This window comes from Rosa chinensis, chromosome 3 (assembly GCF_002994745.2).
Source record: "Rosa chinensis cultivar Old Blush chromosome 3, RchiOBHm-V2, whole genome shotgun sequence".
Classification (NCBI taxonomy): Eukaryota; Viridiplantae; Streptophyta; class Magnoliopsida; order Rosales; family Rosaceae; genus Rosa; species Rosa chinensis.
Genome location: NC_037090.1, coordinates 675,753 through 688,113, shown reverse-complemented (window position 1 = coordinate 688,113; position 12,361 = coordinate 675,753). Strand labels below are relative to the sequence as shown.

General features: G+C 39.5%; 2 protein-coding genes across 3 annotated transcripts; both read right to left on the bottom strand.

Annotated features, from left to right (window-relative positions):
- Window positions 1-5,279, bottom strand: LOC112193514. 2 transcript variants are annotated; one of them, XM_024333689.2, is made up of 8 exons: window positions 4,781-5,279; window positions 3,569-3,869; window positions 3,228-3,329; window positions 2,666-3,076; window positions 2,320-2,369; window positions 1,938-2,242; window positions 1,505-1,800; window positions 1-1,419 (listed from the first exon to the last, which is right to left on the bottom strand). In XM_024333689.2, the coding sequence occupies exons 2-8, from the start codon at window positions 3,815-3,817 to the stop codon at window positions 133-135; spliced, it is 2,700 nt and encodes an 899-aa protein (XP_024189457.1). In that variant the 5' UTR covers window positions 3,818-3,869; window positions 4,781-5,279; the 3' UTR covers window positions 1-132. The 2 variants fall into 2 exon arrangements, with proteins under 2 accessions (XP_024189457.1, XP_040372205.1); XM_040516271.1 differs by lacking the exon at window positions 4,781-5,279 and adding an exon at window positions 3,959-4,135.
- A 565-nt stretch (window positions 5,280-5,844) lies between these two features.
- On the bottom strand, window positions 5,845-10,022 carry LOC112194964 (ferrochelatase-2, chloroplastic). The gene is made up of 9 exons (XM_024335230.2): window positions 9,625-10,022; window positions 9,275-9,418; window positions 9,081-9,182; window positions 8,627-8,730; window positions 8,417-8,543; window positions 7,667-7,819; window positions 6,971-7,071; window positions 6,685-6,886; window positions 5,845-6,431 (listed from the first exon to the last, which is right to left on the bottom strand). Exons 1-9 carry the CDS (start codon window positions 9,964-9,966, stop codon window positions 6,207-6,209), a joined length of 1,500 nt encoding a protein of 499 aa, XP_024190998.1. The 5' UTR covers window positions 9,967-10,022; the 3' UTR covers window positions 5,845-6,206.
- Window positions 10,023-12,361: the final 2,339 nt, after the last annotated feature.

Below are 12,361 nucleotides of genomic sequence, written 5' to 3'. Positions count from 1 at the left end.
TACAAAGTTCAAATACATTCCTTGCATTATTATTTACAAATTATTCGACTTACAAGTTAATCAAGCGCACTACATTTCTACAACAAAAAACACCTTCAGACTAGCTACAACAACCTAAGGACAATAACAAAATTAATCGGATATGGTCCCTTCAGAAGAAGCGTCACTGTCTATAACAATCAAATTATCTTGTTTACCAGCGTCATGAGAAGAATCCCTTCCCGGTTTAGCCATTTCAGGTCTTAATCCTGAATTGCAACGAGGAACACTACTTACTAATGGCTGTAGGTCATATTCTCTTGAACCACCAAATGCATACTGCATTTCCTTCCTTTCTGCACAACGTGATTCGGAGGGATCAAAATCAGGGGGGGTGACATTCAATGTATCAGAATGGGCAAACGCAAAAGATGAAGCGGTTGAAGGCAGAATTGATGCCCTGAGACTTGGAGGAGAAGCGACAGCAGATTCTTGGAGCCACTGGGGCATATTACCGTTCACTCCAATATTGCAAGTTGAGGGAAGTTCAGTTGACAACAGCTTGCTCCTTAGCATACTCCGACTTCTACTTGAACTACGAAATTCATCCTCATCATATTTGATCCTTCGACGAGATACCCTCTTCGGGTAACTAAGAGGCCTGTGGAGGTGTTCCTGGCCATCGTTGCAAACATAAGTTGATCTGAATAGTGACCTCCTCGAGACATTACCTCCTCGACAAGAATCTACAACACGAAGGGAGAGTCGGGTTTCATCTGCTGGGTTTTGTTGCCAGAATCCTGTTTGTGGACCCAACAAGTTGTTGTGGTAGAAAGAACTGCCTTGTGCTCTTGAATACTTGACTTGTGGACCAAACATGCTACTCAAAAGTTTTGACTGTTCCTCTTTCCACCGCATAGCTAAGTCCCTTGCCACCCTCCATGATGCGAAGTGCAAACTTGGATCCGTTAACATAGCATTCCAATTGTCCCGTCCATATCTCCTCACACCTATCCACAGAAAATCCAACTCCTCTTCGGACCACATGGTATTATATGGCTGAGATATGTCATCGACACTGCCCATTTCATTCAAAGCTCTTGCTTGGCTTGCAATGCTATCATGCATCATCTTGTATCTCAAAACTGATGATAAATGGCTTGACGAAGATTGGAGTGCTGCATCTTGGATAAATTCTCTGGTTCCAGTAACGGAGTTGAAGAAAGGAAATGTATTGAAATAGGTGTTGGTTGCAGATCCTGCAGTTGAAGGTTTGGTTGGTAAGGATAGACCCAGATTCAGTGGAGATCCTTGATTAGGTTGATTATTGTTGCTTCCCAACTGGAGCATTTTTCTCTCCTCAGAGGCCATATAACCAGTCATCTCAGGCTGGATTATCACTGGGTGGGAAATGTCGCTGGTTTTTTCTTCTGAAAATAACTGGAATCAATTCCAAAAGTGAAAAGAAATTAATCAACAGCCAACTTATCCCCAAAAGTCAAACAGCAAGACTTGAAAAACTTACCTGCAGACATTTTTTTTTTGAATCAAAGTTGGGAGTAACTTGATCATAATCTTTACAGCTGGCACCAACTTCTGAAAACTCAAATGCATCTTTGCGTAACAGAGAAGCTTGAGTTTCTATCCTCTCATTTTTTATGGCCACTATTTCTGAAGGAGGTGGTTCATGTAAGACAGTGGCAGGACTTCTGCAAGTAGACTCGAAGGAGTCCAGAGTTGCTTTTGGCGCAGCAAGAAGAGGTTGCTCTTGAGAACTCACATTTAAGTCAACATTCAAGTCCATAGTACTACTGTTTGAATCTGTTATTATGAATTCAATTAGATAACTCATGTCATTCTAAAGAAAAAAAAGATGACTCGTGACATATCGTTTAGTTGATGATAAGTGACACAAAGAAGTTACCGGCTCAAATGCCTAGAAATTAATGAAGTCCTACCAGTGGTGATCACAGACAGGTTCAAATTAGGAAGGGATCTGCCCGAATGCGGGGTTGCTGCTGCTTTATGATCATCATCACTTGAGAAAACTTGAAGTTCCTCTTTTACCAACGGAGAATTTATTCCTGGTTGTGAACACAACGGTACAGTTTCAGAAGAGGAGTCATTCATACCACAACTTAATGAGGTTCCTAAATGATCCACGGACTCTTTTTTGACATCCATCAAAGTTTGAGCACTTTGGTCAGGAACTTTTCCTGCTTGCTGTAAAGCTTCATTCATTGTCTTCTCTTCACGCATCAAACTGTCCGAAGTTTAAAGTAAGTAACTGACAGATAACAAACCAATAATTTTTAAGTTCTTAAAGTTAATGTGACATACATTTTAGACCCAGGAGCCGGTCCAGCATAAGAATATGTAATATCAATAACCTGTCACAAAGCAGTGAGACCAGTGAACAGAAAATATATAGACAGACATGAAGCATCAGGTTACTGTGTTACCGTGTATATGGCAATTTGAATCATTTACACGTAGATATTATTAGGAATTATGTATATGTAAATAAATTTTATATTACCGTGTCCAATTCTATTTACTATTTGCCATGCAAGTGCTGTGCAGTTTCTTATGTCAGGTGTGTGTGTGTGTGTGTGTACTTCCTACTTCCTTGGTCACATACTTTATATTATCCAAATCGACAAAATATATACTACATATTGATTACCTCTTTGCAGGGGTTTAAATCTGCTCCATGATCTAGTGAGAAGCTTTCAAGGGAAGTTGCTTCACATGAAGTGGTTTTGGCACATGCAGAATTTTTTGATTCTGTTATCACTGAACAGTTATTTTCCACATTCAGTGATTTGCTTTGTATGTGAGACCCATCCATATCTTTTTTTCTTTTATATCTCCGGTGGAAAGTAAGTAATGGAGTTTTCCACTTGGTTTGTACAGATAGATCATCACATGAGTTCTCTAACTTAATTTCAGCAAACAAATCAGTCTCTTCCAAGTTTGATGAATTCAACCTTAATGAACTATCATCAAAGCTAACTGCCCCCTTTCCCACATTACCATCATCACCCAATGAAGCAGTAATACACCCACAGCTTAGCAATGTTCCATGACCAGTATGCTAAGAGAGAAGAGGGAAAGGGAGAGAACAGTACATCATGTCATTAGACATTCACAAAATCAATTTCTTTACTTCACTCAAAGCAAAAATAATAATAATAATAATAATAAATTTGGTTTTCCTTGTTGCATAAAGTAGAATACTAGAATACCTTGAGGGACTTATCTAGGCATTCAAGATGATAAGACTGAAGACATTTATCACAGTGCGTCAGGTTACCTCCGACACAGCATACAACACATAGACGGCATACCTGCAAGAAAAAGAGAAATGAGATAGAACAAGCAAAATATGTTCATGAAGATATACTAAGCTTTAGTTGTGAGTCCACATCTCAATAGTTTAACTAAGCTTCAGCAAGCTTATACCACTGGCCATTCCTGTACAAATTTGTCGTAGCTAGAATGTAATATGCATAGACAAAGATGATTGATATACAGCATGTATCCTAATGAAGAAGCTAAATAGGTTCAAAAAAATTTATAATCTCACTGTAGTCTTTGTTTCATATTCTTCTGATGCATTCTCATCAATCAAATGCACTTGCATGTCCGGCCTAGATAAATAAGTATCCTCATTAGCGTCAGAAGGTGAATTATGACACCCATCTTCCTGTAGAAGATCATTTCTTGAGTGCCGCTTTCGCTTGTATGTTAAAAGCACTTTGCTGCCAGACATTTTAGCTTCCAAAATAAACCTTGTTGCAATTCCAAATTTAGAACAGCTGCACTTTTTCCACATTAAACATCTACTTGTTCCACTCTGTTCACTCACATTTTCAAGACAATAAACCCTGCAAAAAAATAATGCAGATCATCCATAAATGTTGAGCTACAAGTAGCAATGCAGTGATAAATCAAGGAAACAAATAGATTCCCATACTATGAAATGGCGGTCACTATTATGAGGAACGAAGCAGAGATCGTCCCGCTACTATTTTCTACCTCAACGAAACAGACCGAACAAGGTTCACAGTTCCAAAATTCCATTGAGAAGAGTTAAAATTTAAAAATCCTGCTTCTATTGATTCTCTCTCTCTCTCTCTCTCTCTCTCTCTCTCTCTCTCTCTCTCTCTCTCTCTCTCTCTCTCTCTCTCTCTCTCTCTCTCTCTCTCTCTCTCTCTCTCTCTGTGTTCTTGATGTATAGTTCTTTATGTATATGATATTCATTCAATGCACAATATTAGGTACACCATTATAAACTAGAAATGAGAATTTTCTGGAAAGGCATTGTTTCAAGCGAGTACTGAAGATTTCCAACACATTTAGGTAAAACCCCACTGGATAGATTCAATTACATACTCCCCGGGCATCTAACAGAAAGGAAATATAAGAACATATTTCTACCCAGTAGTATTTCAAAAAACGATAACTCATATGTCAAGAATTACCCAGGTACAACGATACTCATCTCACCTAAACTTCGTATACACATTTCTTACATGGGCTCACTATCCAAGTACACAGAATCTCAACAGAATATGAATCATTACACACATTTCTTACATGGGTTTTCTAATCAAGCACCCAAATCCTCAACAGAGTTCAAATTCCAGTCTTTCATGACACCCAAAACCCACAACTAACCTCATGTTGCAAGACACACACACACCCAAAACCAAAAAGTATCCAAATTTCAAAAAAAACAAAAAAAAGAAGAGAAAAAGATGTAAGCTTGAAAGAGAGAGAGAAAAAGATATCAAACCGCAGCTAAACGACGTCGTCGGCCGGCGAGAACCCTCCTCCTTAATAATTTAAGTTTCCTGTTTTGGGTTCAAACTTGAAAGACAGGAGTGAAGGCATTTATGTCACTTGTTGAGTTTTGCAAGTGAGTGACTCACTCACTCTCATCGAAACGTATCTGTCTCTCTGCGTTTTCCTTTTTTCTTGTTTCAAAACAATCTGATAAAGCCGCACTCTCTCTCCCCGAGTGGGTGAGCGCACGCGTCCCGATGAAGCCCTACGCAAGTGTTGACCAACCACGTGATGATCACGCGCAGGAGGAGAGAAGTGGGAATAGAAAGGGCGGTATCTGAAACCCCTACTGTACGCGCGCGCCGAAGAACACGCCACCTCGAAATGTGCCACGTCACTGTTTTATTCGCACGCGTGTAGGGTCACACGTATGATCCATCGGTTAACTGTCTGATTCAGTTAAGCTCGTGGTTCTACTGTAATGGAAATCTAATCACTTGTCACCTCAAATTCAAATTTTTTTTTTAGTCTCTCTTGACTAATACAAAATATCGTAAAATTTGAAAATTCTATACTACTTTAGATTACTCTAAAAACTTATCAGTATTTTTCTACTGTTGGACTCCATAAAAAAGTGAAAATTCTACAGTAATTTTGAATATGAGACCTGTGAGTATTTTCTACTGGCGGACTCCATAAAAAGTTTCCGTCGTTATCACTGATACTAGAAATCTGCAAGCTTAGGACTACAAATGTAGCACAAAATTTAGAAAATTCAAAATTCTATGATACTTCGGAACATGAAATACTCTTTCAAATTTTTTCTACTGTCGGACCGAGTAGAAATCTCCAGGTTATCCTATCATCAACACAGAACAGTAAACATGACTAAGAGAGTATATATATGCCTTTCTCGGATCATAACTTTGAGTTTCTTCTCACATTGCCCTACTGGTTTAGGGTTCACTAAGCAAGAAGCACAAACAAACACAGATACAAAGCACTAAAACTGAATGGGATGAAGCATGAAGGTTTTCACTGAAGCCATAAGACGAAGATCAAATGATGTGGTGCTAAAAGAGTGGAAAACGGAATTCTCTTGCTATTAAACATTATAATTTCAAGACCAATAATCCCCAATGTCAAATTGGAGCAAAAAACTTTACCACATGAAAATTCTGTGCAACATCTTGTGAGGTTGTGAGGATATACAAATTACAGGACCAGTTATACATCATACAAATTTTCAACTTCATCCCCACAAGGTGCTGCACCTAGACTACCCAAATTTGGTCTTGTGTAAGCTTCATCAGTATGCAACATAGCATATGTATGATACTATGATTGTATGGGGTTAAAAAAAGGGCTTAATATTATGAATAGATACATTTTTAATAAAAGGTAAAAGAAGAAAAAGGCTGGAAAAGAGATTGGATTCATGGATGTAAGGGTAATATGCCCCATTGGTGCAGAAACCCCTCCCCAGTGGTGACTTCTAGGACCAATAGAACAACCACTGCCAACATAGCTGCTCTTCCATTCCAAGTCTCGGCACTTTTGGTCCAGCCCCATTCCCAAACTGTCACAGGCGGTGGTAGCTCCCTCCGCTGTGAATCATATGCTGCTAACAACTCTTCTACACTCCCAAGTGGAACTAAAGACTGCAGGGTAAGACCCAAACACCGTCCCCAGGAAAGCGCAGTATTAATAAACGGAACAAAAAGCTCTACTATGGGCCTATTTAAAATGAGTTTACAATACGAAAAACAGCAGGGACTAATATGAAAACTGCTACAAAAAAGTTATAAGCCAGCCTTTTTTTTTTTTGTGTGTGTATGTTATCTACCATCCCACCAATATCCGACACGCACACTGACACACACACACTTTTCAAGTAAGAGTTCAATAAAGTACCTGTCGAGCTTCAAGATTTGAGACTGCCATAGCTCCAACATATGGCAGGCTCTCAATCACAGCGTCTGCTAGATCTGAAATGAATGTGGCCTCACATCCAAGTGCAGGAACACGCCCCCAAATCTCTATTCCAGATTTTAGAGCCAATTCTTTGTACTCCACATCAATTTCTTCTAGAGTTTCAATATGCTCACTGACAAAGCTGTGGATCAAGTAGAGCATTCATAAGATGATGGAACTAACATACAGCTATCGTAACGGGAAAAAAGAAGCCGACAACAATTACCTTATAGGGACTGCCAACAGGCTTTTAACTCCCTTTTGCCCAAGCTCAATTATTGTCTCATCCGTATAAGGTCTTAACCATTCCACAGGTCCGACTCTGCTCTGTAAGAACATTCACCAACTATCAACCAAATTGCGAAAATTCACCACGGAAGTACAAAATAAACAGAATATGCCCACACAACCTCGGATCAAATTTCTGCAGATAATCTTTGAAAAAGCTATCCTTATTCTAGAGAGTCTCACCAGAACAAGACAAAACCAGACCACTTGGGTGGTTATATTTCCAAGGAGTTATTGATGTTATTTCCAATCTTTGGTTTTCCTGTTTTTTAACTATTTCCTCTGTGATACGTTGCTTTAAGCACAAGGTTCTATACCTCCCATAATTTTCCATCCGGAGTCACTTCATCTGCATTGAGCAAGTTCTAGCTTGACCCTACTTTTATAGAATGATGGTTTTGATTTGCTTCATCCACACCATTCATGTCTCTTCATTTAAATATGTTGAACAGAGAAGTATTTAGGATTTAGAAAGATGAAAAGATCTCTGTATAGAGGCTTGAACTAAAGTTTTCCCTTAAAAACCATGATTGTACTCTATTATCCACATTGGTAAAGTACCCCCTACTTCTTGATAGTTTTAAATCAGAAGATACTAAAATGAGAATGAAGTTGAACTGAAAAACAAACGTACCTGATAGGCAAGGGTGTATGCATTAGTTATATTTCTCTTTTCTAATTCTTCCATAATCAAATCTATACATTCCTCCATTTCTGCCTTGTACGGATCACCAGCCTCTTCCACATATGCAAGTGGCACTCCATGGGCGCTGAAGAATATCATTACCTATAATGCACATTCTGAATTAAGCTGGCATACATATACACCAGGAGGATACAATCAAGTAATTTTAGCCTTTGAAACTTAGGTGTCAGTAAGAGAAAAGCTACAGGAGAACAGAAAAGAATTGAATATTGTATCATGCGTGTATTAACCAAAACATCGACTCTCGCAACACTAAGACTTAGTGCAGGAAAACCTGACAGCTAGACCATGTCCAAAGGTGAGTTCATAATAGAATAGAAGTCAAGGAAAACTTCCTTTAGATGTTGTGGCAGTCTGTTTCAAAAAGGAGTAAATTCAAAATAATAACAGAATTCCCAATATCCCTCACTGAAGTAGAGATCAAAGTAACCAGGTCCGATGTAATTTTGCTTTCGTGAGGCTTTATTCAAAATATGCAGGATAAGCAACTCACTTACATACAGTAATATAACTATATAAGTCTTCTTTCAATCTTCAATCACTCATGTGAATAAGAAGTGCACATGTATTACAACTCAAGTCCAAAATAGGTCTTGTGACAGGAATATCTCGCTAATCAGGGCATCGACAAAGCATCTTGTAGACATTCATTGCTAAAAAGAAAAATGATCACCATACCTTGTCAGGCAAGTCAAAACGTTTTAGCTCCTTTTCAATCAAATTTGCCATTGCAGTTATGTATCCTTCACGCTGGTACCAGGATGGTATTACTGTGTGCTGCATGTTGACTAGATACTCGTCCTCCCTGATGATTTACCAATGAAATAGTGGTCAGATTCCAGATTACAATTCTGCACAATGATATGGTAATATATGCTTAGGCATCACCGGAATATACTCTCCAACAGACGAAGGCTTGAACCGCTAGTCGATATTGAAAATTGTGGATAAAGCGGAAGGACAACAAGCTTTGTGATTCCATCTCTTTTTATCTACAAAATTATTTTAGAATCAAAAGCCCAATCCATAACCTTTTGCTCAAAAAAAAAAAAAAAAGCATAAGAATTGACAGAGCAGAACCGAAATAAAACACCTACAACAACTTTGCAGGTTAACTGGGGAACAAAACTATCATTGTACATAAAGAAAAGAAGAGCAATTTACAAGTAAGTATATTCAGGTGGAGTGATCCGACTAAATAATACCTACGGTATATGGCTAACTGACATCTGCTTTTTCTAATGCTCCAAACTAAGAACAAGGAATGCAATACATGTATAAATTTAAGAACAAGAGACAGTAGAAGATACTATGAATCCATAAATAGAACTGATCAAATTACCTGTTCTATAGCTTCTTCAGTAAATGGATGCCAATAACGCATACCAACATACACTTTGGCCGGGACATCCTTCTCCCAAAGAGACTTCCTCAACTCTTCCGCCTGAACAAACAAACCATTTCCAATAAGCTTAACTCACTCCACAATCATAAGAGCATTTTGAGTCAATGTGAGTAGACAAGTAAAGGTCATGCCTGTGCATCAGTTATCGTTCGGAGAGGAGAGCCACCGCCAATTGCGGCATAGCCTTCTTTGCTCTTCGGTGCCCTCAGAACAGATATAAACTGCGCCAATGGCTTCTGAAGAAACCGGAACAGCCTTGGCAGTCTAATGATATCCTGCCCAAATTTTTTTTACCTCCACTCAAAATCACAATGCCAAAACAATAATTCACACACAGCTCATAGTCTCTAACTTCATGAAATTTACTCAAAGAACACAGTTATTAACCAAACTTAGGTTTCATTCAGTAAATTTTCTAGTTTCTACTATGCTTGAGTGACTTTTGAAATTGAAATTCACGAACTGAGCTGGAGGAATTTACCGGATCTGCGAAGAGGTTAAACAAGAAAGGCTGGACGTCGTCGAGAGTCTCAGGTCCGCCGAGGTTGAGCAACAAAACTCCGACCCTATCGTCAACACCAAGCGGCGTCGTATTGGCGATTTGAGTGTCGGCGGTCACAAGTGCTTTTAGCGGCGGCGGCAAGCACTTGCGCAGCGAGTGGTTCGAGAAAAGCAGCGAAGATTGCGCCGACGACGACAAGCAGTTTCGGGAGAGAGCGGCGGAGCAGTGGGAGTGGGAGACGGAGAGGACACGTGGCAGGAGGCGGTGGTGGTCTGAGGAGGAGATGGTGTAAGGTAGCATTGCTATGGATTCGGCCGCCATTGCGACGGAAGTGAAGGTCTGACTGTGAGGCGAACAAGGCAGAAGAGTACGAGAAGATATGAGGTATTTGGCTATGGGTGTTGAGTGCACGGTTAGGACACGTGGCGTGTTACAAACCACTCTCGCTTCTGCGGGTTTTGAAAATTTTACCCTTTGTTTTATTGATTTTTTTAAGGGGTTTAGCGGGTTAATCTTGAGTTATTCTTTTTGTAAAAATTTGAAATTCTTGTTAATATCTTTTAGCGGTTTTTTTTTTTTTTAGCGGGTTATTACTTGTAAAACAATATGATCGAATAAGAGTTGCCCTTCTGTGCGCGTTTTGTGTTCTCACGTGATTATTGCAATAACGAACTAATGTGTATTCATTGATCGAGAGGTGAAGATAATTGGTGTAAATCTGTTTTCTTCGTTAGTTCAAGACTTCAAGCTATGACTCGACGGGTATGCTAGCATTAATTTTAACCATTATGTGGTCCTTTTTAGTGTTGATGTCTATATATTTTTTTGTTTTGACAAAGTAATAAAGATTTTATTTAATCCTAAGGCCAGAACGGCACATACAAATAAGCTCTATATGCTTGTACCCTAAATCAGTGGTCAAGCGGTTAAGGGAATACGGGTACCATCCACTAGTACAATGAAGCTCACTTATTTAGAAGTCTATCAACTATAAAATTCCATCAACACAGAGAAAACTACTGTGAATCTCCTTTCGTCAATGCACTCAATTGTGGTACTCCAGGAGATTCATTAACTAGGTGTAAAAAGAACCCATAGTTTGTAAGCTATAACAGAAATAAACTGAAAATTAAACTTTCCCCTTACCCTTAGAAATAGGGCAAGGCGAACAAGTAGGACAGGTCAACCTTAATGGTTCCAGAACAGCATCAGACGTCTTATTTTTTGGTGGATTCTTGTTCTTGGCTCCAAGAGGCCAGCCCCGTTTCTTTTTAGTCTCCACATGTTCCTTATCTGCCCCAGTTTGGGATACCATCAAACCATCCGGAGTTTCCATAAGACCAAAAGACTTAGCAGAAATACGGGTGGAGAATTCCGGTAATTTCACTTTCTTAGGAGGCAAAAAACAAGCTTGCCTACCTTCCAGTACTGCCTCCAGACCATGCTTCATCTTCTTTGGGGACACATTCGGAGATACTGGTCTATCCCTCTTCTTTTGCACGGAAGCATCCACTGATACCACTGCCAAGGTATCATATGTACTCACGGAAGCCCTAGAACCGGCATCCCTGATGACCACAGACCTCTTGTCCTTCCTAGGCCTGCCAAACTGCACGTCTGTAAACAGCGACCGTGCCACAAGAGATGGAATAGATGACTGAAACTGAAAAGTTGTCCCGCCCAATTGAAACCTACTTTCAGCGAACTGGAGCACAAGACCAGTCCTAGTTGCCTGAGTTGTTAATGGTGCAGTAACAGTACACATCCCATCTTTATGAAAAATAAGAGCACAATTTCGGCACCTGCCAATCAAATTCTCAAAGAAAAAATGGATATCCTCCTCGATACCTGGACCCAACCTCATTGTTTTTTTTCGAAACAAAAGGCTTAGAGATCTCATGCGAAACCCGAACCCGAATCTCCCTTTCATACTTAAAGAGCTTCTCATCCATATCAAGATATTTCCCAGCCATAGATGCTATTTCCATAATATTCTCCTTAGTCTCAAACAAAGGTGGAATGTTGGTAATACATACCCAATATATGATCGACGACAGATCCACTTTGTTGATTGAGGTGGTGCCATCATAATCTTGCAAGATCAAAGTAGCCCGATTAAGGTTCTAGGCTCCTCCTCCCTTCAAGACCTTTCTGCAATCCCCGTCAAAAGACAAAAGGAAGCGGTCATTTGGTTTTTCCTGAATCTGGAATCCCTTTTCCAGCATCCACACACGCCGAAAGTGGCAGTGCACGTCCTTGAGAGCCACCGTCTTTGTGGTCAGAAAGCGTCCTAGCAGAAATGCTGGAAAGGTACGCTGCACTGGCCCTGCGACCAATTTGGCCATGTCCATGTTGGATCATAATTCATATACATATTTGTGCCATAAAACATGGAAATTACTTGTTCTAAAGTCCAAATTTAATGTTGACTAATCCAATTTCATTATTTCCCTAATCTTGTACTTTTGGTTAACCTTTGTGTTTATTTATATATATTTATTATGTTTTCCTTATCATGCTAGGAAATGATGGAGAATAATGGAAATGCACTAAAAAGTCAACCATAGAACATTTTCTTACTCAGGCTTGGAGAAAGTGAGCTAGACAAGGAAGAAGAAGCGGCCGCCTGAACAAATGAACTCCAAATGAGCTTAAACTCTGCAAATAAATTCTAGACATCCTAAGAAACATTTCTTATGAAGAGTGAAAGAGCCAA